This window comes from Thalassophryne amazonica, chromosome 10 (assembly GCF_902500255.1).
Source record: "Thalassophryne amazonica chromosome 10, fThaAma1.1, whole genome shotgun sequence".
NCBI lineage: Eukaryota > Metazoa > Chordata > Actinopteri > Batrachoidiformes > Batrachoididae > Thalassophryne > Thalassophryne amazonica.
Genome location: NC_047112.1, coordinates 7,566,432 through 7,593,636, shown reverse-complemented (window position 1 = coordinate 7,593,636; position 27,205 = coordinate 7,566,432). Strand labels below are relative to the sequence as shown.

General features: G+C 42.8%; 1 protein-coding gene across 3 annotated transcripts in view; it reads right to left on the bottom strand.

Annotated features, from left to right (window-relative positions):
- Positions 1-1,914: 1,914 nt before the first annotated feature.
- The window catches only part of LOC117518279 (plectin-like), a 60,400-nt gene continuing 35,109 nt past the window's right edge, over positions 1,915-27,205 (bottom strand). For 2 of the 3 annotated variants that reach the window (XM_034179376.1, XM_034179377.1), the window contains 4 exons: positions 20,904-21,011; positions 19,632-19,730; positions 15,787-18,411; positions 1,915-13,074 (listed from right to left, as the gene is read on the bottom strand). In XM_034179376.1, the coding sequence (XP_034035267.1) occupies positions 2,464-13,074; positions 15,787-18,411; positions 19,632-19,730; positions 20,904-21,011 (13,443 nt within the window). In that variant the 3' untranslated portion in view covers positions 1,915-2,463. The remainder of the gene's footprint in view (positions 13,075-15,786; positions 18,412-19,631; positions 19,731-20,903; positions 21,012-27,205) is intronic. The other variant, XM_034179378.1, reaches the window with a different exon arrangement.

Genomic DNA, 27,205 nt, shown 5'->3' with positions numbered 1-27,205 from the left:
TATTAATCCTATTAGCTCAACCAAAAATTTACATCACTTTTTACAAAATTTGAGCAACTTTACACTTTAACCCTTGCATAAATTGAAACTGAGCTTTAACCGCACAGCAAATGTTAACTGTCAATAAAAACAATATTAAAAGGTTTAAGGCAAAACAGAGTTTTAAAAAAATTTTATTGAATCAGACTTGTAATTTTTGGGGGCTATGGGGTTTTGGAAGTGTACTTCTTTTGATTTATTCTCAACAGTCAACAACTACTCTGCAGTTCCAGTATACAAAGAAAATAAGTTTTTAGGTGTCATTATTGATGAAAAAATTAATTGGAAAGCTCATATTCAACATGTTCAAAAGAAGGTATCAAAGAGTTTTGCAGTATTAAATAAAGCAAAGCATGTTCTTGATTGCAGAGCACTACATACTCTGTATTGTTCATTGGTTGCACCTTACCTGACTTACTGTGCTGAAGTTTGGGGCAACAATTATAAAACTACAGTGCAACCATTATTCATTCTTCAAAAAAGAGCGTTAACAACTATTCATAATGCAGGTTGTTGTGACCACACCAACCCATTGTTCATTAAATCTCAAATATTAAAACTTCACGATATGATTTTGTTCGACTGTTCAATTAATGTACAAAGTGAAAAATAAACAAGTGCCCTTTAGAATCCAATAATTTTTTACTGCGAGAGAGGGAAAATATCATTTACAGGACTTGTATCATTTTAAAATTGCTGGCGCTCGGACGACCAGGAAAGGTTTCTGTGTCTCCATGTGTGGCCCTAGAATATGGAATAACCTGACGGAGGAACTCAAACGATGTCCAAATTTCAATCACTTTAAAAATCAATTTAAAGACATGATATTTTCAAGATATGCATCTGCTGAAGAAGGATGTTTTGTGTGTTGCCAATTGTAAATTTGTAAATGTGAATTTGTAAATGTAAATTTGATTGGTAGCATTTGGATTGTGTCCTTTAATATAGAGATTGAAGTGGTTGAAAAAGCGAGTGGGAATAGATGGGTTGTTTATTTCTCCCTCTCCTTTCTGAGTAGATAATTATATTTTTTGGTTAAAGGGGTAGGCGTTAATAAGCTTTGATTCTGCCTATACCCTTTCAGGCAAAACAGATGCATTGTTAATCCATTTTCTTTCTTAGTTGTAAGTTTTTTGTTGTTGTTTTGGACTGTGTGTGTTAAATAAATTCATTCATTCAGTTTACCTCAGAATTAGATCAGATTTGGGGAGAAAACAGCCAATATCTTTACAGTTAATACAAACTTGATTTAAAGTGGATGGACCACTGGTAGATTGATGGTTGCCAGAACCCAGAGTGGTTCTGTAGGATGGTTGATGTGACAATGTACACCACCACGTTCACAGTCCAAGACTGGAGTTGGAACAACTTGGCCCAACTGAATATACGTAACATTACATGCTTATTTTCGTTTGTTCAGGTGAATAGTGTACAGATGTTGTGGGATGATTATTACTTGTGGTCAATCTTGCTTGATTTTGATTATGAGTTCTAACATGTTTTTGTATTTTATACCATTGTAGAATAAAGGTACTCTAGATGTCCCTACTCAACAGGAACATCTTAACACCGATGAGATTTAGCCCAAATCGTGTGCTGTGCAGTAGATGTGAAATTTTGCATTCAGAAAAATCTAAATTAATGTCATATAACACTGCTTTCAGGTGGGGGCACTTTATGCATGCAGCTGAAAGGTTAGCAGTTATATTTTACATTTACACACACACACACACATATATATATATATATATATATATATATATATATATATATATATATACACACGTATATATAAAAAACCATCAAATGTGTTTTGTGTATACGTAGATTTAAAAATGGAGTGACCATGAATACAAAAACAATACTTTCACCAAACCGTGTAAAACTTAATCTTTATTTTTAAATGTTGACAAAATATAGTAAAAACCTCAAGAGCAACAGAATTGGTACAAATTAAAAATGAAAAATTACCCAACTTTGTATCCCTCCCTACATATATGAGGCACAGTGGTTATTTGAGATGCCAAGTTACCGTAAATGTCACCATTATCACCAAGAAGAAAAAAGCAACAATTAAAAAAAACAAAAAAAAAAACGATACATTTTGTGAAAAATTTGTAAACTAAAACTGAAATAGGGCACTTATAAACAAACTGTGTTTTTAATCCAAAATACACTATAAAACCTGGTGATAATACTTTTTATTTCATTAATATAGCTTTGATTTTTCATCATAATTGGAAGAGATATATTGTTTTTATTAAAAGGATGACCATATCCAAGCTAGAATGTAAAAATCTGCAAACAATATTTAAAGAATTTTTATCCTCGTTCACAACACACATTTAAAAAATAATAATAATAAAATCAGAACATCTGAAATGTTCTAACAAATTATTCATTTGTGTGTGGATGTCGAATGCATTAACTGGTGGATGTGGAGAAGGAGTAGGTGGTATGAGTGTAGCGACTGGTTGAAGAGGATGGGGACCCTAAGTCTAAACTACTCCTTCGAGAAGATTTTCGTGAGCCACTCCTGGACCCTGTAGAAGATCCCGGGGCAGAGGCGACATTGTAAGGACTGCTGATCCCTTTCGAGGACACATTTGATGCCTGAAGCATTTTCACCCCAGTGCCTTCCTCCATCATGCAGTTATCCAGTGCCTCCTTGTAAGAGATCTTGAGTTTACTCTTGGGACATGTCAGATTCTTAGTGTGATGCGCAACGTCCTGGAGCTTCACGGCTGTTCTCCCATCCAACCATCCCATTTTCAGCGCATCTTGTATTGATCTTCTACAGCCCATCTCTGGATCATAAAGCCCACCTGTTACAAACTGATACTCTATAAATCTTTGGCCTGCCTCATATGGCAGCCACATCTCCTTCATGGCCTGAGCAGCAGACATCTTCTTCCTGGATTTTACATCTTCAAAGCCAGCGTAAGCCTTTTGGGCAGGTTTAAGCTTATTGGCCATGTTTTCATCTATTATTCCTTGGCAGGTAGCTTCCTGAAGGCTGAGCTTCTGGCCATTTGCGGGATTGATGATTCCTCCGGTGCAGGCCTGGGCCTCCAGCAGTCTCAAAGCAGTGATTGAATCAACAAGCCCAAGATTTTGTGCTTCCATGATGGATATCTTTTCTACGTTGTCTGTGTCAAATACTGCTCCCACAGGATCTTGTTCAACCATTGATTCAACAGGAGAGGCCAGCGTGACTGAAACACTTGTTATTTTCTTCAGGGTGTCAGATGAGCTTGGAGTTCCACTGGTGATAGACCTGCTTTGTTCTGAAACAGTCCTGGTTTTTGTTGTGATTGTGCTGGTCAAAGTGGAAGATGAGGACATTAAGCCTGATGATGATGATGAGGATGGCAATGAAGATGGTGTCACCGAAGAAGTTGCTGAAGCTACTGAGGCTCCTGAAGTAGACGACAGCGTAATCGATGATCGGTGTTTGGTTTTGTTAGAGATTATATCTGCAAACTGGGTCAGAGTGATGCTACGGGAACGGTACTGATGCAAAACTGACTCATCGATCACTTTCTGTTCAAGGAGGGCAGTTATGTCGTACTGCTGACCAGTCTTCCTGTCAATGATCACGAATCTTGTGGAGCCATCTGGAGCTGTGATAGTTATCTCCTCCCACTCACACTCCTGCTCTGACAACTCCAAGAAGGTTTCATGGTCAATAAACCCTTTTTGGTAAGCTTCCCATACGGTCATCTCTTTATTAGTTTCTGGATCCACAATTACCACCCTTCTCTTCCTTAGAGTGTTCTTTAGAGTGGATTCTTGCTTTCTCTTGTCTTTAATAGGTAATAAGACAAGACCAGTCTTCTTATCAGTGATACAGCGTTCCTTGAGTTCAAGATAGCTTAGATTTTCCTCTGTGTTAGGATCAAAGAAACCCTTAGTATCATCACCAGGATCCATCAGAATTGCATTCATTTCCTCATCGAAATAGCCTTTCTGATATGCCACGCTGACATCAATACGATGGCTGTGTTGAGGATCAATAATCCCACCGCTGGCAATCTGTGCCTCTAACAGGCGTATACCATGACCCTTCTCCACAAGACCTCTTTTCATAGCCTGGAAGATTGACAGAACGTTGTTTATACCACGCACTTTATAACCAGTCACAGCCTTCTCAGCTGAGAGTAGTTTGTCCTTGAACTCTGGCCCAATCAGTTGCTTTTCATAAGCATCACTAACAGACAAGTAGAGATTGTTGATAGGATCGATTAAAAACCCAGAGGCAGCCTGGGCTTCAAGCAGCTCCAAAGTGGTCCCAGGGCGCAACAGCTTCTCTTTCATGGCCTGATAGAGTGACATGACCTTGCTACTGGCCTCATCATAAACCCCTGCTATGCAGGTGGAACCCCTTAGATAGGAGTGCAGACGGTCTTCAATATCCTGGCTGCTTATTTTCCCTTCTCTCAATTTATCCACATCAGTAAGGTCCAGAAGCTTGGCATCCACCAGATCTGAGATTGGTACCTCCCCCCTGAGGCCATGAACAGTGATCTGCTTCATTTTCTCAGGCAGAAGCAAAAGGTCTGTGCTAAAATCAACCTTACATTTTTTCTTCAGGGACACATAGCTTGTTAATTCTTCAGTGAATGGGTCCGAATAGCACTGAGGGCACTGATTTAAAGCCTGGTGGAGGTCCTCATCTATGAGATCCCGATCAAGAGCAATGTCTTTTGGCAAGAATACACCAAGTTCAGGGTCTAAAATACCCCCAACAGATTCCTGAGCCTGCAGCAGAGCTATAGCCATGTCTTTCTCAATGAATCCCTTCCTCATGGCCTGGCCAACTGACAGAAGCTTGCCTGTATTGGGGTCTTGGTAACCCAAAGCAGCAGCTTCAGCTGCCAACAACATTGGTTCACCCTCCTTATCCACTACTCCTCTAGCACAGGCCTCTTTCACTGTCAGTTTCTGATTACGTCTGGGATCAATAATGTGACCTGTGGCTGCCTGAGCAGCAAGCAGCATATTGGCGCTGTCAGAAGGTATAATATTCTTTGTCTTTGCCTCTGTGAAAGACATTTTCCCTGAAGGTCCAGATGCAATACCAGCTATTGACCCCGTCCCTTTTAAAAACACTTTCTTATCAACAGATACTTCAGAGACAGTTTTCTTTCCCTTCAATAGCAACTCGTATGTTGTTTTGTCAATAACTCCACAACCAAGCAACTGTTGTGCTGAGACAGTTTTACAGACACCATCAAAAAGTAGTTTGGAAGCATCAAGACTTTGAGAGGATGGCAATAGTAGCAGACCTGTGCGAGTCTCAGTCTTGCATTTTTTCTTCAAATCATGATAGGTGGTATTTTGCTCAGATTCTGGATCAATGAAACATTTAGGACTCTGATTTAAAGTGCAACAGATATTTTCATCCAAAAGATTGCACTTTATAGCCAATTCTTTTGGGAGAAAAATGCCAAGGTTAGGATCTAGAATGCCCCCCACAGACTCCTGGGCTTGAAGAAAGCGCAGTCCAGTTTTGTTGTCAATTATTCCTTTCTTCATGGCCTCAAATACTGAAAGAGGTTTGTGGGAGCCTGGAACCTTGTAGCCCACAGCAGCGGCCTCTGCTGCTAATAATCTCTCTCGATCATTAATACTGACCACGCCTGTGGCGCATGCTTCTTCCACGGTCAGAGTTTGATTGGTTGTCGGATCAATGATGAGGCCTGTGGCTGCCTGAGCTTCCAGTAGCAAATCTGCACTTTCTGGTGGCATGCACATTTGTTTCTTAGCTTCTAACAAAGACATTTTCCCTAAAGGTCCAGCTGCCACTCCAGCTATTGACCCTGTCCCTTTCAGAAAGACCTTTAAATCCTCAGACACCTTGGTCACTGTTTTCTCTCCCTTCAGCAGTTGATTAAATGTTGCTCTGTCCAGGATCCCACAATCAAGCAACTGTTTGGCTGTAACTGATTTACGTACACCATCAAAAATTAGTTTTGAAGGGTCAACTTTCTCAGTGACTGGCAAAAACAACAGACCTGTGGCTGGGTCTGTCTTGCATCTTTTCTTCAGAGTGTCATATGTTACATCACACTCAGTGTCTGGATCAGTATAACATGCTGCACTCTGAAGAGCTTGTCTGGTGCTTTCATCCAAAAGATTGCGCTTTCTAGCTGTGTCTTTAGGGAAGAACACACTAAGGTCAGGATCTACAAAGCCTCCTACAGCTTCCTGGGCCTGCAGAAGCCGTAGCCCAGTCTTCTTGTCAACAATTCCCTTCTTCATGGCATCACAAACTGAGATTCTCTCTCCTGTCCTTGGATCCTTGTAGCCCACAGCAGCAGCCTCAGCTACCAATAATCTCTCTCGATCCTGAATATCAACTACTCCTTTGGCACAGGCCTTGTCTACCCTCATTTTCTCATTGGTTGTGGGGTCAATAATGTGACCTGTGGCAGCTTGCGCTTCCAGTAGCAACTCTGCACTCTCCGGTGATATGCACTTTTGTTTCTTAGCTTGGGATAAAGAAAATTTCCTTGAAGGTCCAGTTATCACACCAGCTATTGACCCTGTCCCCTTCAGAAAAACCTCCAGATCCCTAGACACATCTGGGATATTTTTCTCTCCCTTCAGGAGTTTGTCAAATGTTTGTTTGTCCAGGATTCCACAATTAAACAACTGTGTGGCTGTGACTGGCCTACAGACACCATCAAAGAGCAATTTGGAAGGGTCAAGCTTCTCTTTGACTGACAAAAACATCAGACCTGTTTCTGGATCTGTCTGGCATCTTTTCTTCAGTGAGTCATAGTTGACATATTGCTCACTTTCTGGGTCAATGAAATATGCAGGTTTATGGTTTAGAGCACGACGGAGGTTATCATCTAATAGACCATGTTTTATTGCCGTGTCTTTAGAGAGGAAAACACTATTTTTGGGATCCAGAATGCCTCCCACAGACTCTTGGGCCTGTAAAAAGCGTAGTCCTGTCTTCTGGTCAATTATTCCCTTCTTCAAAGCCTCACACACAGAGAGAGACTCACCGGTAGTTGGATCCCTGTAGCCCAGAGCAGCAGCCTCTGCTGTCAATAATCTCTCTCTGTCTCGAATATCAACTACTCCTTTGGCACATGCCTCATCGACTGTCAGCTTTTGATTGGTTGTGGGGTCAATGATGTGGCCTGTGGCAGCCTGTGCTTCCAACAGCAAATTTGCACTTTCTTGTGGTATGCACATTTGTTCCTTAGCTTGGGTTAAAGACATTTTCCCTGAACGTCCAGCTGTCACACCACCTACTGATCCTATCCCTTTCAGAAACTTCTTCAAATCCTTTGTCACCTCTGCGACAGTTTTCTCTCCCTTCAGTAGTTTGTTAAATGTTGGTTTGTCCAGGATTTTACAATCAAGCAGTTGCTTTGCTGTAACTGGCTTTCGGATGCCATCAAAGATCACCTTGGTTGGGTCAAGCTTCTCTGCGACTGGAAACAGTAATTGGTTTGTCCGCGGATCAGTTTTGCATTTTTTCTTCAAATTGTCATAGCTGGTATCATGTTCACTTTCTGGGTCAATATAGTACATCACACCCCGTTTAAGGGTTTGACAGACACTCTCATCTATGAGGCCACGCTTGACAGCGGTGGCTGTAGGGAAGAACACACTGAGGATGGGATCTAGAATTCCTCCCACAGCCTCCTGTGCTTCAAGAAGACGTAGCCCCATCTTCTTGTCAATTATGCCCCTTTTCATAGCCTCAAACACTGAGAGAGGTTTGGTGGTGCTTGGATGCTTGTAGCCAACAGCAGCTGACTCTGCTGCCAACAATCTGTCTCGATCCTGAGCATCAACCACTCCTTTTGAACATGCCTCCTCCACTGTCAGCTTCTGGTTAGTCTTGGGGTCAATGATGTGGCCTGTGGCAGCCTGAGCTTCCAGTAGCAAATCTGCACTATCTTCTGGTATGCACAATTGCTTTTTAGCTTCTGATAAAGACATTGTCCTTGAGGGTCCAGCTGTCACCCCAGCTATTGAACCTCTCCCCTTCAGAAAAACTTTCTTATCCTCAGACACCTCTGAGATGGATTTCTCTCCCTTCAGTAGTTGCATAAATGTTTGTTTGTCCAAGATTCCACAATCAAGTAATTGTTTGGCTGTAACAGACTTATGTACACCATCAAAGAGCAATTTAGTTGGGTCAAGTTTTTCCTTGACTGGCAAAAGCAATAAACCTGTCTCAGGATCTGTCTTGCATCTTTTCATCACATTGTCATAGTTGGTATCATGCTCAGTTTCTGGGTCAATGTAATATTCAGGTTTCTGCTTTAAAGCTTGGCAGAGGTTATCATCTAATAGACCGTGTTTTATTGCCATTTCTCTAGGGAGGAAAACACTGCTTTGGGGATCGAGAATGCCCCCCACAGACTCTTGCGCCTGTAAAACACGCAGTCCAGTCTTCCTGTTAATTATGCCCTTCTTCATGGCCTCAAACACTGACAGCTGCTTTCCTGTTCTTAGATCCTTGTAACCCACAGCAGCTGCTTCTGCTGCCAATAACCTGTCTCGATCCTGAATATCGACAACTCCTTTGGCACATGCTTCGTCAACTGTCAGTTTTTCATTGGTTCTGGGGTCAATAATGTGGCCTGTGGCAGCCTGTGCTTCAAGGAGCAAATTTGCACTTTCGGGTGGTATGCACATTTGTTTCTTAGCCTCTGTCAAGGACATCTTCCCCAAAGAACCTGCTGTTATACCAGCTATAGACCCTGTCCCCTTCAGAAAGACCTTCTTCTCTTCAGACACCTGTGGGACAGTTTTTTCCCCCTTCTGTAGTCCTTTAAATGTTGGTTTATCCAGAACCCCATAATCAAGTAATTGTCTGGCGGTAACTGCCTTACGGACACCATCAAACATCAGCTTTTCAGGGTGTATGCTCTCAGAGATTGGTAAAAGTTGCAGACCCGTATGAAATTCTGTCTTGCACCTCCTTATCAAAGCATGATAGCTGGCTTCATCCTCTGTTTCTGGGTCAATGTAACATTCCAGTTTCTGGCTAAGCGCATGACTGAGGCTTTCATCTAAAAGTCCACGCTTTATTGCCCATTCTTTTGGGAAAAACACACTAATGACAGGATCTAAAATGCCTCCCACAGATTCTTGGGCCTGTAGAAGGCGCAGCCCAGTCTTTCTGTCAATTATTCCCTTCTTCGTGGCCTCAAACACTGACAGCAGCTTTCCTGTTCTTGGATCTTTGTACCCCACAGCAGCTGCCTCTGCCGCCAATAATTTGTCTTGATCTTGAACATCAACTACTCCTCTGGCACAGGCCTCATCTACTGTCAGTTTCTGATTGGTTGTGGGGTCAATGATATGGCCTGTGGCAGCCTGAGCCTCCAGTAGCAAGACTGCACTATCTGGTGGCATGTACATCTGTTTCTTCGCTTCAGAAAAAGTAATTTTCCCCAAAGAACCAGCTGCCACTCCAGCTATTGGGCCTGTTCCCATTAGAAAGACCTTCTTATCATCAGAAACCTCTGGTACAGTTTTCTCCCCCTTCACTAGCTGGTTAAATGTTGGTTTATCTAGAACCCCACAGTCCAGTAACTGCTTGGCTGTAACTGGTTTACGGACACCTTGAAACAGCAACTTGGAAGGGTCTTGCCTCTCAGAGATGGGCAAAAACAGTCGACCTGTGTGAGGCTCTGTCTTGCATCTCTTCTTCAAAGACTGATAGCTGGCATCATGCTCAGTTTCTGGGTCAATATAATGCTCAGGATTCTGGGTTAGTGTGTGAGAAACACTTTCATCCAAAAGGTTGTACTTCATTGCTGTATCTTTAGGGAGGAACACACTGAGATTGGGATCCAGAATCCCACCCACAGACTCTTGAGCCTGCAGAAGGCGTAGCCCAGTGATTTTGTCAATTATTCCCTTCTTCATGGCCTGAAACACAGACAGAGGCTTTGCTGTGCTCGGATCCTTGTAGCCCACAGCAGCAGCCTCTGCTGCTAATAATCTGTCTTGATCCTTGATATCAACAACTCCTTTGTCACATGCCTCTTCTACTGTCAATGTCTGATTAGTTTTGGGATCAATAATGTGGCCTGTGGCAGCTTGGGCTTCCAGTAGCAAATCTGCACTTTCTGATGGTATGCACATCTGTTTCTTAGCTTCTGACAAAGACATTTTCCCTAAAGATCCTGCTGTCACCCCAGCTATTGGCCCTGTCCCCTTGAGGAAAACTCTCTTTTCTTCAGACACCTCTTGGACAGTTTTCTCTCCCTTTAGTAATTCTTTAAATGTTTGTTTGTCCAGAACCCCACATTCAAGCAACTGCTTGGCTGTAACTGGCTTACGGACTCCATCAAACAGTACTTTTGAAGGGTGTGTCATCTCAGAGAGCGGCAAAAGAAGTAGTCCTGTGTGAGACTCTCTCTTGGATCTTTTCTTCAATGCCTGATAGCTCGTATCGCGCTCTGTTTCTGGGTCAATGTAATGTTCAGGTTGCTGGTTTAGGGCATGAGAAACACTTTCATCCAAAAGCTTGCGCTTTATAGCTGTGTCTCTTGGGAGAAACACACTGAGGTTGGGATCTAGAATACCGCCCACAAACTCCTGGGCCTGTAAAAGGCGCAGCCCAGTCTTCTGGTCAATTATTCCTTTATTCATAGCCTCAAATACTGATAGAGACTTTGATGTGCTTGGATCCCTGTAGCCCACTGCAGCAGCCTCAGCTGCCAGTAATCTGTCTCGATCCTTTGTATCAACCACTCGTTTGGCACATGCCTCATCCACTGTCAGCTTCTGATTTGTTGTGGGCTCAATAATGTGGCCTGTGGCAGCCTGAGCATCAAGCAGCAAATCTGCACTCTCTGCTGACAGGTACATCTGTTTCTTAGCTTCTAACAAAGACATTTTGCCTAAAGGTCCAGCTGCTACCCCAGCTATGGGCCCTGTCCCCTTCAGAAAGACCTTCTTCTCTTCAGACACCTCTGGCACACCTTTCTCTCCCTTCAGTAACTGGTTAAATGTTGGTTTGTCCAGAACCCCACAATCAAACAACTGCTTAGCTGTCACTGGCTTCCTCACACCTTCAAAAAGCAGTTTAGAGGGATCAAGCTTCTCAGAAATGGGCAAAAGTAATAGGCCTGTGTGTGGCTCTGTCTTGCATCTCTTTATCAAAGCCCCATAACTGGAATTTTTCTCAGTTTCTGGGTCAATATAACATTCTGGATTCTGGGTTAATGTTTGCCAGAGGTTTTGATCCAAAAGACTGCGCTTTATTGCTGTGTCTTTAGGAAGGAACACACTGATATTGGGATCTAGAATGCCCCCCACAGACAACTGCGCCTGCAGCAGACGTAGTCCAGTGTTCTTCTCAATTATTCCCTTCTTCATAGCTTCAAACACAGAAAGAGGTTTGGCTCTGCTGAGATCCTTGTAGCCCACAGCAGCAGCCTCTACTTCCAGCAGTCTATCCTGGTCTGCCATATCAATTACTCCTTTTGCATACGCCTCCTCCACAGTTAGCTTTTTATTTTTTATGGGGTCAATGATGTGTCCAGTAGCAGCCTGGGCTTCCAGTAGTAGGTCTGCACAATCAGAGGGTAGGAGCATCTGTTTCTTTGCTGCTGAAAAAGACATTTTTCCTTGTTGTCCAACTACAACTCCAGCAATTGGCCCAGTTCCTTTGAGATTAACATTTTTATCTACAGATACCTCCGGGATATTTTTTGTTCCTTTTTCTAGTTCTTTAAAAGTGGGCTTGTCCAGTACGCCACAATCAAGCAGTTGTTTAGCTGTGACAGGTTTCCGAACACCGTCAAAGACAAGTTTGGAGGGGTCTAGCTTCTCAGCGACAGGAAGAAGCAAAAGACCTGTCTGTGGCTCAATTTTACATCGCCTCTTCAGTGACATATATGTGACACCCTGCTCACTTTCTGGGTCCAGATAGAGCTCTGGCCTTTGACTCAGAGTACGGTATGTGTTGTCATCAATTAGATTACGTTCCATTGCTGTATCTTTGGGAAGAAACACACTGAGAACGGGGTCTAAAATGCCCCCCACAGACTCTTGGGCTTGTAACAGACGCAGCGTTGTATTCTTGTCAATCATTCCTTTCTTCATGGCCTGAAACACAGATAGGGCTTTGTTTGTGCCGGGGCTACTATAGCCTACAGCTGCAGCTTCTGCTGCAAGCAACCGCTCTCGGTCCTCCTCATCAATTACACCCTGATTGCATGCCTCCTCCACAGTCAACTTCAGATTAGTTCTTGGGTCGATGATATGTCCTGTGGCAGCCTGAGCATCAAGCAACAGGTCAACACAATCTGGTAGTAGGAGGTTTTCTTTCTTAGCTTCAGTGAGAGTTATTTTGCTGAGAAGTCCAGTAGTAGACCCTGCACTTTTTGCACCTTCAAGTATCACTCCAGCAATTGGGCCTGTCCCTTTGAGAGTGACCTTTTTGTCAACAGATACCTCAGGGACAGTTTTGTGACCCTTCGCAAGCTGGTTAAATGTTGACTTGTCTAAAACACTGCAATCAAGCAACTGCTGTGCTGTGACCGGCTTACGCACACCTTCAAAGCTCACAGCAGATGTGTCCAAAGTTGGCGCCTCTCGTGTTCTCTTCAGCTCAGTCTCCATGGTTTGTCTGACAGTGGTCACTTCTCTCAGTTCTTTCTGAATGCCTGAGAGTCTACTTTTATAAGACTCCTCAATCTCTCGAAGTTCCCTCTTCAGTCTCTCTATTTCACTTTTCAGAGCATTCTTTTCCCTTTCCATATGTTCAATATCTGTGTCATATTGCCTCATCATGCTCTGCTTGCTCTCATATTGGTTCTTCCAGTAAGTTACATCTTTCTTCACCCTGTCACACTCTTCCTGAAAACGCTGCTTGTTGCGAAGTTCAGACTCCAGGGAAAGTTTCATGCGGCTGAGTTCATCATCCAGCCTTTGGGCGCGATCTTTATTGCCTTCCTGCAGCTGTAGTTTCCACAGCAGCTCATCTCGCTCCTTCAGTATGTCACTGTACTGAGACTGAAGGGACTGCATCATGGATGTGGTCTGCAGAAAGTGGAGAGACAAAAGGACATTCAGAAACAGCTTGACACTTTTATAGTATATTAAGCACTGCATGTGTTTCATCAAAATAAACAACAACATAATGATTGACAGTGAGGAACAGAGATAAGGATCCAAATCAAATTAAAATCTTCAACATAAATTGATCCTTCTACTCTCAAAATAAAGTGCATTTCAATCAGAAAAATATCTCGTGATGCTGCTGATAAACCTGGAGCGCTAAACCAAATTCAAGATTATTAATAACAAGGACAGTGGACACATTTTATTCATTTTTTCGAATGTTGTACTACATAAGAGGAGCTCCGACATTGATCAGGAGCAAACAGGTGCTATATGTTCTGCTCAACATTACACACTCACTGACCCCCCCCCCCCCCCCCCCCCCCCAATTTTTTTAAAAGATTGGAACCACTATTCCAGATTGTCTAACCAGAGGTACTGTCCTTCACCTCCATTGCTATGTCAGCCATGACAGCCCAACAACATCAAGAGAGTATACAGCATGTCAGGGTGAGTCTTGTCAGTGCCTCCTCTAAGAGGGGCATGTCTGCAAGGTTGAGGACATCCTCAAAGAGCTCCTTACACCACCTGACGATAGGTTCACTATATTTAGTACATCATGACTTTGATGACAGTAACTCAATGGTGTAGTTAATGTACTCAAGTATATGATGTTGTTCAGAACAGATTCTCATGAAGCCAAAACACATTCATATTTTCACACAGAAGGTTTTCGGGTTTATGCCACTACAGTAGGTGCTTTCCAAAGCAGGAACTAGTGCTCTTCTCAGGAACTAGAGTAGCTATGTTCATAGTAGAGAAGCTTGAATCTTCGACTGGACTGGGTTGCTTGACGTGAGGACGTTTCGCTTCGGAGTTTTTTAACCTAACCAAAAAACTCCAGCTTTTGTTGGCTTCTAGTTTATTCTTCTCTACAAGAGTCAAGACAGAAGTCAGACTACCAGAGCAAGAATTTTAGCTGAGGAAGCTTCTGTGATTTGAAGCGAAATGTCCTCACGTCAAGCAACCCAGTCCAGTCGAAGATTCAAGCTTCTCTACTATGGAAACCACCTGGACAACTGAGAGCCTTCACAGAAACATAGCTATGTTCATCTCCACCACTAGAGCTGTTTGTTGAAGTGCACAGAACTTTTTAGTCCCGTGCATAACGATGGTACATTCTGTTGTCCAGGGACTACTGGGGTAGGGTTTGAAGCCCAAACAACAGTGACGGGTTAAGGGAGATTATATCAGAACATAGCAACACTTAAATACCGGTGTTTTTCTCTTAGACTGCTCTTTAGATACATAAATATAGGAGGCTTGTCAGCCCTTTGGAAACAGCTAACAAGAAAATGAGCCTATAGATGGGATTAGTACTTGATGCCGTCCAGATTCGAACTGACAATTTAATTCCTGCAATGGAAAAGCACCTAATTATGAATGCAATACCAACTAAATGTTTTGTGCCTCTGTATAATTTAATAAAGTGATAAATTTAATGTCCTTCAAGTAACATGACGAAATCACTCCAAAATTACACAATTTGCTATTTAGTGCTCTTTGCCTTCTCTCATTTTATATAGTTTTAGCAAACATAAAATGTATATACAACACCTTTCAAAAGTTCTGACAATAAAAAATTAAGGATTTCTAACAACACATACTCATGTTTTGGCTAGAAATTTTGCAACATACCGCTCCACATTTGATAGATCTGTTAATTGCACTTAAGTGAAATAACAGTTAAGTCACAAACTGAAAGATTTTTTGTGAGCATCCAAAAACTGAATTTACAGCTCACTATATAAGTGAGACTGTTTAGGAAGTGATAGCAAATTAGTGAACAAGGGAGTGACTTCTGACATACCTTCAGTATTACAAGATTGGGAAGTAACAGTTTGAACAACACTGCAGTGGTCAAGCTTCAATTCAACTTGAATATCCAGTAATAGATATGAAATATCAAATAGGTTTTTCATTTTTGTGCACTTGACCTTCCCAATCCTGTACATACGATTAAACACACCATACAAACAATGCAATCAACAGCATGTCAAGGAAAAAGCAAACAAACAAAAACAGATTGATTATTGAAACTATAATAGACGAGAACCTGCTCATTTATAAAACGGCACAGATAGATAATACTATTACAGTATGCCACACTAGATCCACTGGTCTCAAAATGCATGTAGAGGTAACTCCATTACTTTAACATCAATTATGTATTTATGTTGAAGTAGATGTATAAAAATATTCTTGTGGTTACACATTGCATATTGGGCCTTAAAACATCAAGACAATGCAAGACATTGATAACTTCTGTATTTAGACCAGAGGACCAGCAGCAGTCTTTAATGTGGTTGATAATCACAAGCTAAAGCAGCATAGGCAAAAATGCATGCAGATTATGCAACTTTTTTTTTGCACATTTTAGCAGTGAGACCGTGCGTCAGCTCGGCTGGCAGACAGAGAGGCACACAACATCTTTGCATGCGAGTGATTGTCATGCAATTTTAAAATCAGTGTTACCAGATGGAAGGCATCTACAGGGAATCTATAAGTGGTCCAGCATGCAAACCAAAGGTTTGTCTAAAGAGAGAGGTAGCTACTTGATTGATCCAAAACTAAGACTCAGATTCGGAAAGGCAAGAGCAGTCCAGGACAAAGTGCCAAACTTCCATGTACCTCGGTGGCCTGCTTTTGTATTTTCTCAGTCTCCAACTTGAGTCTCTCCCTCTCGGAGGAGAGTTCTGAGACCAGATTATGGTAGTCTGTGTTACTGCGCTCGCTATCTTGCAGCTGCAGCTGAAGGGCAGCAATCTGGGAGGAGAGCTCATTATCGTGACTCTGCTTGGATCTGAAGAATTCTTCTTTATTACGGTTTGCTAGAAGCAGCTCCTCTTCCAGCTTATGCCTCTCCTTGGTCTGACATTCCAACAACTCTTTCAGCCTTTGAACCTCTACTGAGTGTTCACTCAGGGCTTTAGTCTTCTCCTCGATACGTCTGTGAAGACCTTCACTCTGGAGGTTTTCTTCTTTGATTTGTTTCTGCTGTTGGAGGAGTTGCTGCTGCAAGGCCTTCAGCTCAGAGCTCAGCTGTGCGGCACGCTCTGTAGATGTCTTGTTTTGCCTTGTAATCTTCTCTAGTTCATCCTGCATCCTGAGTTTTTCTTCTTTCTCCCTTTTTTCTGACACGTTGGCTTGTTCTTGGCTCTGCCGTAGAGCACAGATGGTGTTTGTGTACTCCGTCATGGTCTTGCCGGTTGTTTCCAACTCTGTTTCCACCTGTCTTCTTCTGGCAACTTCTTCTTGGTTGCTCTTCCTTAGACTCTCCACCTGGATCTCTAACCCATCTCTCAAAGCTTGAAGGTCCTTGATGCGTTCCTGCAACCTGGCCACATTCTCTTCTACTCGACTCCGCTCCCTGCTCTCTCCAGCTAGCTCCAAGCTGATCTTCTGAAAGTTCTCTTCACTCTCCTTCACTTTGGCGTGCAGCTTTAGTGTTTTCTCAGTCTCCAGGGTGAATTTCTCCCTTTCTGCCAAGAGCTCTGAGACCACGTTTTGGTAGTCCACATCTCTGCGCTCACAAGCTTGCAGCTGCGCTTCAAGAGCAGTGATTTTGGAGGAGAGCTGATCATCATGCCTTTGCTTGGATCTGAAGAGCTCTTCTTTACCTTGTCGCATAACCCTCAGTTCCTCTTCCAGCGTCAGCATCTCCTTCTTCTGGTATTCTGTCTTCTCTTTCACCCTTTGAAGCTCAGCAAAGCTCTCATTCAGTATTTTATTCTTCTCCTCTATACTTCTGGACAGACCTTCATTCTGAAGGTTTGCTTCTTTGACTTGTGTTTGCTCGTGGAGGAGTTGCTGCTGCATGGCTTTCAGCTCGGAGCTCAGCTGTGCTGCACGCTCTGTGGATATCTTGTTTTGTCTCAAGATCCTCTCTAGCTCCTCCTGCAACCTAATTCGCTCTTCTTCCCCACTCTTTTCCGACATGTAGGCTTGTTCTTGGCTCTGGCGTAATGCGATGATGGTGTTTGTGTACTCTGTCATACTTGTGGTGTTTCTTTCCACCTCTGTTTCAACTTGTCTTCTTCTGCTGATCTCCTCTTGGATGTTATCCCTCAGAGCCTCTACCTGACTCTCCAACCCATCTCTCACAGCTTGAAGGTCCTTGATGCGCCCCTGTAACATGGCCAAGTTCTGTTCCACTCTGCTTCTCTCCCGGCTCTCTCTCTCCAGTTCCAAGCAAACCTTTTGAAGCTCCTCTTCAGTCTCCCTCAGCTGGGTGTCAGCGATGGATGAGCTCGTTATCTTGACCTGCAGCTGAGCCAGAGTCTCTTCTAGCATGCCTTGACCTTCCTCTATGGTTGTCCTCCTGCGGGTCTCCTCCTCTAGACTACTTGTAAGATAGACTAGCTGCTCATTCTTCTCCTCCAGGTTCTTCATTGCTTCAGCCATCTCCTCCATGTGCTGCCTCATTTCCTCGTCCCTTTGTCTAATTAGAACCTCCACCTGATCCTCCAGTTCTCTTCTCCTGCGGGCTTCCTCTGTGATTAAATAGCGCTGACTGTAAACCTCTTCCTCTGTCCTCTTCCTTTGCTCCTCAGCCTCGTCGAGAGACATTCTCAACCTACTGAGCTCCTCCTCTAGATTCCTCTTTTCTGCCTCCATCCTGTCATACCGCATCTGGAGCTCAGCTGTGTCTTCCTCTCTCTGGGTAGACAGCCTCTGCATGTCGGCATGACTGACGTGGATCTGAGACTCGTAGCTGAGCTTTAAGTTACTGATCTCCTCATTGCACTGGCTCCTTACCTTTGACATCTCTCTTTGTAGCTCCATGATCTTCGATGCCTCCTCAGCTAGCTGGCGACGCAGCTGCTCAATCTGGTGGTCCTTATCTGACACATTCTTCTCCACCTCCATCTTGGACCAGTTAACAGTCTCCAGCTCCTTCTGCCTCTTCCTCAGTACCACGTCATACTCCTCCTGCTGCTTAGTGTAGCGCTCCTCTGCCAGCCTCCTCTTCCTCTTTTCTTCTTCAAGCAAGTAGTTGAGCCGAGCCAGTTGATCGTTGAGGTCAGCCAACTGGCTCTGGGTGCTGTCCAGGCTGTCCTTGGTGGCACTGCACTGTAGAGCTGCGTTTCTTTTCACTTCCTCTACCACCAGAAGCTGGTCCTTGGACTGGGACAGCTCCAGCTGGTAGCGGGCAACAGCGTCTTCCAGCGATTTGTTTTTGGTGTCTCGGTCCAGAATATCCCCCTTCAGCAGGCGGAGTTCTTCTTCCAACACGTCAATCCTTGTGTTACGAATCTAGAAGCAACAGAGAGCAAACATGAATGCAGAATGAGTTTTTTTTATGTATTTCTCCATTTAACTTTGAAGCCTGCTCTTACAGCTACACTTTTAGAAGCAGTTATGCGTAACACAGCCCGTACAACTAGCAAATGACGGCTGACAGGTTCCAATTGTATTTTAGGAGAAAGGTTGGATGAGGAAGAAGAAGTAAGTCCTATATAGACCCTTAGTCCCGTTGGTCCTGGTGCTTATTTCAGAATTCCAGAGTCAAGCGGATGAGAGTCTACGACTCCCCCTGGACAGGACGCCAGTCCAATGCAGGTTACTTTGCCAGCCGAGGCCAGTACACATTTACAGCTGGGTGTACTGAGACAATGTAGGTTAACTGTCTCGTCCAAGAACACAGACAGGCAGCATGAGTGTGATTCAAACCCAAGTCTACATTTTGGCAGGCCCTGCTCTACAAGGAGGATAAATGAAAGAATTTCAGCCTTACCTCCAAACATCCCCTTTTTTGCTCCAAATACAAGTAACAAATGTCAAAAAAGCACCTATTTTTCATTTTGCTCAAATATTTCCGTGCTAGGCGCTACATAGTGTTTTTGTGTCATAAAATGGACACGATTTCAGGATTTTGGCTATGCAAGATTCATCACCCGCAGTAGCCATATTTGTTTTTGTTGTTGGGGTTTCCCTATGATGTCACTGGGGATTCCCCAAATGTTTCCTTACTCCCTTCACAAGGAACAGTTGGGGCTATTTTTGAATACAGTATTCAGTAAAATACATAACAAAACTACATACAGTATATAGTAGAAATTATAATATCACTGTAAAGAATCTTTGGCAATCAGAATACAATGGCCAGAAACTGAAAAACTCTTTGACCCTCAGGCCATCACAATGTACAACTCCTCACTCAGGGGGAGGAGGAGTAACAAGAAGACAGAGGATGGGAAGGAGAGGGACAGTAGTAGCCAGTAAGCCAGTAGCAAGCAGGATGTCTGATATTTATATTGGTATTTACATTTTACAAATTGTTTTTTACTTCTACTTTTGATACTCTGTGTGCTTCTTGCCCTGTGTGCTGCTATACAATGCTGGTTTGAACCGCAATGTCCCTGACGGAGTCTTCCCAAGGGATTAGTAATGTTTTATATAATCTCTCTTAGCTAACATGCCCAAGCAAATGGACAAAAGGTACAGCAATGAAAAGCAATTAAATACATCAGTACCTTAAGTTCCTCCATGTTTTTGAGCAGATCTCCCAGGTATCTGTAGTAGTCCCCAGAGAGAGTAAGCAACTCCATGTACTGGGTCTGCATCGATGCAGCCTAAGACAAAGACACCACAACCTCAGGATTAATGCTTATACCAGTCCAAGTAGTGTCACCGGCCTTGTCCCCAAGTTCTCCCTTACTGCAACCTACAAGAATAGTAGAATCTACAACACTGTTCTTGCATTGTTTTATTGAGCAAGAAATTTTCAATCTTGTGCTTCTTGGTCATTATTGTAGCACATAATAATTGCATTTGCCTCTTGTCTTCGACAAAACAACTTCATGTGAATCTCTTTTGTTCATTTTGAATGTATATGATGTATATAATTTTGGCTTTTCCTTTGTTCCTCAGGGTATCCACAGTGGATCTGGTGATGACCTACATCGACCTACTCTGTCCTTGACTTGGTGTGTGTTTTACACCCGAAGCCCTTCCTGATGCAAACCTTCTTGCTGGGAGACAACAGTGCTAACCAGTTTGGAATATGCTGGCGTAATTGTGGTAAACATTAAAATAACACATCAGCAAGAAATTACTCTTGTTTTATACAACAATTCCTAAAATATGATAATTACTAAGATTTATGACTTGTCTCACAGTCAAACAATCACCAATTGGTAGTTGTGCTCTGTATTTAAACCCAAATTGGCAGATTTTAGAAAACAAATGATCTCTGTTGTCATACAAAATACTGGATGGGTTTTGCACATTATTTAGTTAATATTTTGGAGTAAATCTGACCCATCTTTTGGCATTCCAGCCTACAGCGTGAGTCGAAATCCTACAGGGAGCCACAGATTTTATTACTCTGAATTTCTTCTGTCAAGTCGCCATTCTTCTTCTTAGGTGCTGCCAACCAACTCCAGAAACTGGTTTGTGTTGCTTATTACTAAAAAACTATCATTATGTAGAATTTTTTTTTTTAAATGGTGTGCTCATGACAGAAATTTGCATAATTTATTGTTGGTCCCAGCAAAAATAAATACATTTTAAAAAATACTGTAGATGCCTGGACATGGAGACATTATATAACCTGAAGGCAACATATTTTCATGCGATCTTATGACCCAGGCTTGAAAAATGAACATGGAAACTACTGATAAGTTGTGGGAAAAATTTCAAGCTCTTAGCTGGATTTAAATATGACAAATTCCTGGTGGCACTGAAACTCATAGTTTGGATCATAAGTTGCAAAACCTGAAAGGAAGAGAAAAAAGTCTGATTACCTCCTCCGTAAGATCCACGGATGGAGACGTCAGCATTGTCCTCTTGATAGGGATGTTGAGCAGAGTCTCTAAACCGGAGCTATAAGTGGTCAAATCCGTTTCATAATCCTGAAAAGAAACATCGTGAAGTTTAAAAAAAAAAATGAAACCAACACTGGATATCCAGCAGAGATCTTCACAGGTCAGTTTATTTCCTAACACTGTAATCCCAAACTTAACTGGGGCCATATTAGGATTTCATCTACTTGTCAGGTTTTAGCCCTGGACCTGCTCCGAATCTGGTTTTGTCCCCCAGTCTCTGTCTGTTTCCCTCTCTTTGTCCTTCTGTCTGACCCTGAATGTTTATTTTCTGTTTCTTCCACTTTGGTCTTGGTTTTATGATCTGTTACACTTCAGCCACGTTAAGTTCTGTTATAGTTTAGTCTCTGCTTTTTATTTAGTCATACTGTTTTATCACATTAAGTGTTGAGGATTATCTGTTACACTTCAGCCACTTGAGTTCTGTTCTAGTTTAGTCTTCATCCTTTACTTTCTGGTTATTCAGTCACTGTCTTGAGCACATTTGTAAATCAGGGTTTTCTGTACACTCCTGCCACATGTTGAGTTCTCATCTAGGTTAGGTCCAGCCTTTAATTTTCTGTTCTGTTCCTGCCTTTGTTTATTCTGTTACCACATTTGTATTCTAGGTATCATTATTTCCTTATTGTTTAACATTTGTTCTGTCACTGTCATATTCCTCTTTTTCCTTCTTTTGTCTGATACGCCCACCTGTCACTCCACTCGTCTCACTCAGCCACGCCTTCTTTCCTGCACCTGCATATCATCACGCCCTGATTATCCTCTGATTTAAACCCCTTGTCTTCAACAGCTCACTGCTAGTTCATTGTGCATTCTGCCTCGTTCCAAGCCACTTGTATCCTGTCATAGTCTGTGTTTTTGCCGTTCTCGACCTCTGCTTGTCCTTGACCACGTTTCTGCCTGAGCCTGTTAACCTGCTTCTCTGTGCCTGAACCCTGCTTGTTTTTTGACTACGTTTTTGCCTTCTCTGATACACCTGTTTGCTCGTGCTGGAACTCTGCTTGTCACTGACCACGCTGCCGCCTCAACACTGTCTGTACTGCCGCCTGCCTGCTTGTGACCCTGTGTATCGACCTGAGCCTGTTTTTTGGATAAAGCCTTTTCCTTAACCCACATCTGAGTCATGCATTTGTGTCCATCCGCCCGCTGTGCCTCGCTACCTCAGTCCCTGACCCTACTGAACATGTCGTCCACACCGAGGCCTGCAGTTTGTCCATTTTTAAAATGGGTGACATGTTACATGCCTCTGCTGATTCCTTCTCCATTTTTGTGCTTTTACTGCGGAATACGAGGTCTGTTAGAAAAGTATGCAACCTTTTTATTTTTTGCAAAAACCATATGGACTTGAATCACGTGTGATTGCATCAGCCAAGCTTGAACCTTCGTACGCATGCATGAGTTTTTTCACGCCTGTTGGTTGCGTCATTCACCTGTGAGCAGGCTTTGTGTGAGCAGTGGTCCACCCCTCTCGTCGGATTTTTATTGCGAATAAAATGTCTGAATGATTTGGAGCTTTGCTGCATCAAATTTTTCCAGAAACTGTGAGAGACCTCCAGGTGGACACCATTCAGAAAATTCATATGGCTTTCAGGGACCATTTTATGGGGATTACACAGATTTAGGAGTGCTCCAGCTGGTTTAAAGACCGCCCACAGCGTCTGAGAGCGCGGCGCACTCCGAGCACCGATCGACAGGCTGAAACCCCGCTGAAACAACCAGATCATTTCCAAAGTGAAGGCTTTGCTGATCCGGGATGTCGTCTGACTTCCACAGAAATGGCAGAAGACGTGGAAATCAGCACTTTTTCAGCACATTCCACTGTTACAGGAGTTTTTTTCATAGAAAGAGAAGCGGAGGGATGTGCCATGGAGCCACTCATGGCGCAGACAAAAGCAACTCCGTGTTGGTCTCACAGGACGGCTTTCACTTGGCTTTCAGACAGCTTTTGGTGGCTTTTCAGTCGTGTGACTATCCGAGAAATTGTGGATGAGCCTGGACATGCCAAAACATGTCCTGTGAGGCTTCATCATGGCGTTGCTTTGTGCCATGCGGCTCCATCCCAACGCACGAATTTCTCTGCACGTCTGTCTCAATGTGCCGAAAAAGTGCTGATGTCCACGTCTTCTGCAATTTCTGTCATCTGTCGTCAGACGACGTCCTGGATCAACAAAGCCTTCACTTTGGAAATGAACGGCACATTCCACTGTTACAGGAGTTTTTGTCATGGAAAGAGGAGCGGGCAAATTTGCGCGTCGGGACGGAGCTGCATGGCGCAAAGCAATGCCGTGATGAAGCCTCACAGGACATGTTCTGGCATGTCCAGCTCATTCACAATTTCTCGGATAGTCACACGACTGAAAAGCCACCGAAAGCCATCTGAAAGCCATCCTTGAGAGCAACACGGAGGTGCTTTTGTCCGCGCCATGAGCGGCTCCGTGGCACATCCCTCCATTTCTCTTTCCATGAAAAAAACTCCTGTAACAGTGGAATGTGCCGAAAAAGTGCTGATGTCCACGTCTTCTGCCATTTCTGTGGAAGACAGACGACGTCCCGGATCAACAAAGCCTTCATGTTGGAAATGATCTGGTTGTTTCAGTGGGGTTTGAGCCTGTCGATCGGAGCGCGGCGCGCTCTCAGCAGCTGTGGGCGGTCTTTAAACCAGCTGGAGCACTCCTTAATCTGTGTAATCCCCATAAAATCGTCCCTGAAAGCCATCTGCATTTTCCGAATGGTGTCCACCTGGAGGTCTCTCACAGTTTCTGGAAAAATGTGAAGGTGCAAAGCTCCAAATCGTTCAGACATTTTATTCGCAATAAAAATCCGACGAGAGGGGTGGACCACTGCTCACACAAAGCCTGCTCACAGGCGAATGACACAACCAACAGGCGTGAAAAAACTCACACATGCGCACGAAGGTTCAAGCTTGGCTGATGCAATCACACGTGATTCAAATCCACATGGTTTTTGCAAAAAATAAAAAGGTCGGATACTTTTCTAACAGACCTCGTACAAATAAAAATGTCCAGAAAATTACCTTTAACCCCAATATAGGCCCCTTCTACAGCTGCAGATCTTCAAGCTCTGCATGTCAGTGTGTCCAATCACAAAACTGCTCCAAGTGGATGCGATGCCTTCACACTGTGCGTTATTATCAATGGCGGAAAAAATACTTAAAGGGTCTTATTTTAATTACAGACACAATACTGCCCTCTACATTCAGTCATCGACCAGACTCACCTGCTGCACTTTTCCTTTTCTTTCTTTTTTGCAACAAACTAACATAAAACTGTTGCAGGAAGCGATAAACAATGGACACAAGAGCACATCTTACAATATTTAAATACAAGATTTTTTTAAAGACTTTTTCCAGAACTGTTGTAAGCCAACGGTTTCTAGATCAGCTCAGATGCATTCTGAGCATCCAGAACAGTAATTTTAATGTTTTGAGACCATAAAGTGGACACCATTTGACTTATGCAATTTTGTGCCATTTGTGCCACACTCCATCGCACTTTTAAATCAGAGGGAGACCAAATGAACATGTTGTTGCAGACCACACACTAGTTTTAAAATTATTTTATGCTGAGTGTTTTATGATGAATGTTCAATGTGTTTTTCACGTCTTGGGGCTTCGGCAGTTTATGTAAGTCGATTTTCCGTTTTACGGACAATAAAGTTTTATCTTATCTTACCTTATCTTATCTTATTTGAAACTCAACTCAACTCAACTTTTTTTTTATATAGCGCCAAATCACAACAAACAGTTGCCCCAAGGCGCTTTATATTGTAAGGCAAGGCCATACAATAATTATGAAAAACCCCAACGGTCAAAACGACCCCCTGTGAGCAAGCACTTGGCAACAGTGGGAAGGAAAAACTCCCTCTTAACAGGAAGAAACCTCCAGCAGAACCAGGCTCAGGGAGGGGCAGTCTTCTGCTGAGACTGGTTGGGGCTGAGGGAAAGAACCAGGAAAAAGACATGCTGTGGAGGGGGGCAGAGATCGATCACTAATGATTAAATGCGGAGTGATGCATACAGAGCAAAAAGAGAAAGAAACAGTGCATCATGGGAACCCCCCCACAGTCTACGTCTAAAGCAGCATAACCAAGGGATAGTCCAGGGTCACCCGATCCAGCCCTAACTATAAGCCTTAGCGAAAAGGAAAGTTTTAAGCCTAATCTTAAAAGTAGAGAGGGTATCTGTCTCCCTGATCTGAATTGGGAGCTGGTTCCACAGGAGAGGAGCCTGAAAGCTGAAGGCTCTGCCTCCCATTCTACTCTTACAAACCCTAGGAACTACAAGTAAGCCTGCAGTCTGAGAGCGAAGCGCTCTATTAGGGTGATATGGTACTACGAGGTCCCTAAGATAAGATGGGACCTGATTATTCAAAACCTTATAAGTAAGAAGAAGAATTTTAAATTCTATTCTAGAATTAACAGGAAGCCAATGAAGAGAGGCCAACACGGGTGAGATATGCTCTCTCCTGCTAGTCCCCGTCAGTACTCTAGCTGCAGCATTTTGAATTAACTGAAGGCTTTTTAGGGAACTTTTAGGACAACCTGATAATAAAGAATTACAATAGTCCAGCCTAGAGGAAATAAATGCATGAATTAGTTTTTCAGCATCACTCTGAGACAAGACCTTTCTGATTTTAGAGATATTGCGTAAATGCAAAAAGGCAGTCCTACATATTTGTTTAATATGCGCTTTGAATGACATATCCTGATCAAAAATGACTCCAAGATTTCTCACAGTATTACTAGAGGTCAGGGAAATGCCATCCAGAGTAAAGATCTGGTTAGACACCATGCTTCTAAGATTTGTGGGGCCAAGTACAATAACTTCAGTTTTATCTGAGTTTAAAAGCAGGAAATTAGAGGTCATCCATGTCTTTATGTCTGTAAGACAATCCTGCAGTTTAGCTAATTGGTGTGTGTCCTCTGGCTTCATGGATAGATAAAGCTGGGTATCATCTGCGTAACAATGAAAATTTAAGCAATACCGTCTAATAATACTGCCTAAGGGAAGCATGTATAAAGTGAATAAAATTGGTCCTAGCACAGAACCTTGTGGAACTCCATAATTAACTTTAGTCTGTGAAGAAGATTCCCCATTTACATGAACAAACTGTAATCTATTAGACAAATATGATTCAAACCACCGCAGCGCAGTGCCTTTAATACCTATGACATGCTCTAATCTCTGTAATAAAATTTTATGGTCAACAGTATCAAAAGCAGCACTGAGGTCCAACAGAACAAGCACAGAGATAAGTCCACTGTCCGAAGCCATAAGAAGATCATTTGTAACCTTCACTAATGCTGTTTCTGTACTATGATGAATTCTAAAACCTGACTGAACCTCTTCAAATAGACCATTCCTCTGCAGGTGATCAGTTAGCTGTTTTACAACTACCCTCTCAAGAATCTTTGAGAGAAAAGGAAGGTTGGAGATTGGCCTATAATTAGCTAAAATAGCTGGGTCAAGTGATGGCTTTTTAAGTAATGGTTTAATTACTGCCACCTTAAAAGCCTGTGGTACATAGCCAACTAACAAAGATAAGTTGATCATATTTAAGATTGAAGCATTAAATAATGGTAGGACTTCCTTAAGCAGCCTGGCAGGAATGGGGTCTAATAAACATGTTGATGGTTTGGATGAAGTAACTAATGAAAATAACTCAGACAGAACAATCGGAGAGAAAGAGTCTAACCAAATACCGGCATCACTGAAAGCAGCCAAAGATAACAATACATCTTTGGGATGGTTATGAGTAATTTTTTCTCTAATAGTCAAAATTTTGTTAGCAAAGAAAGTCATGAAGTCATTACTAGTTAAAGTTAATGGAATACTCAGCTCAATAGAGCTCTGACTCTTTGTCAGCCTGGCTACAGTGCTGAAAAGAAACCTGAGGTTGTTCTTATTTTCTTCAATTAGTGATGAGTAGAAAGATGTCCTAGCTTTACGGAGGGCTTTTTTATAGAGCAACAGACTCTTTTTCCAGGCTAAGTGAAGATCTTCTAAATTAGTGAGACGCCATTTCCTCTCCAACTTACGGGTTATCTGCTTTAAGCTACGAGTTTGTGAGTTATACCACGGAGTCAGACACTTCTGATTTAAAGCTCTCTTTTTCAGAGGAGCTACAGCATCCAAAGTTGTCTTCAATGAGGATGTAAAACTATTGACGAGATACTCTAACTCTCTTACAGAGTTTAGGTAGCTA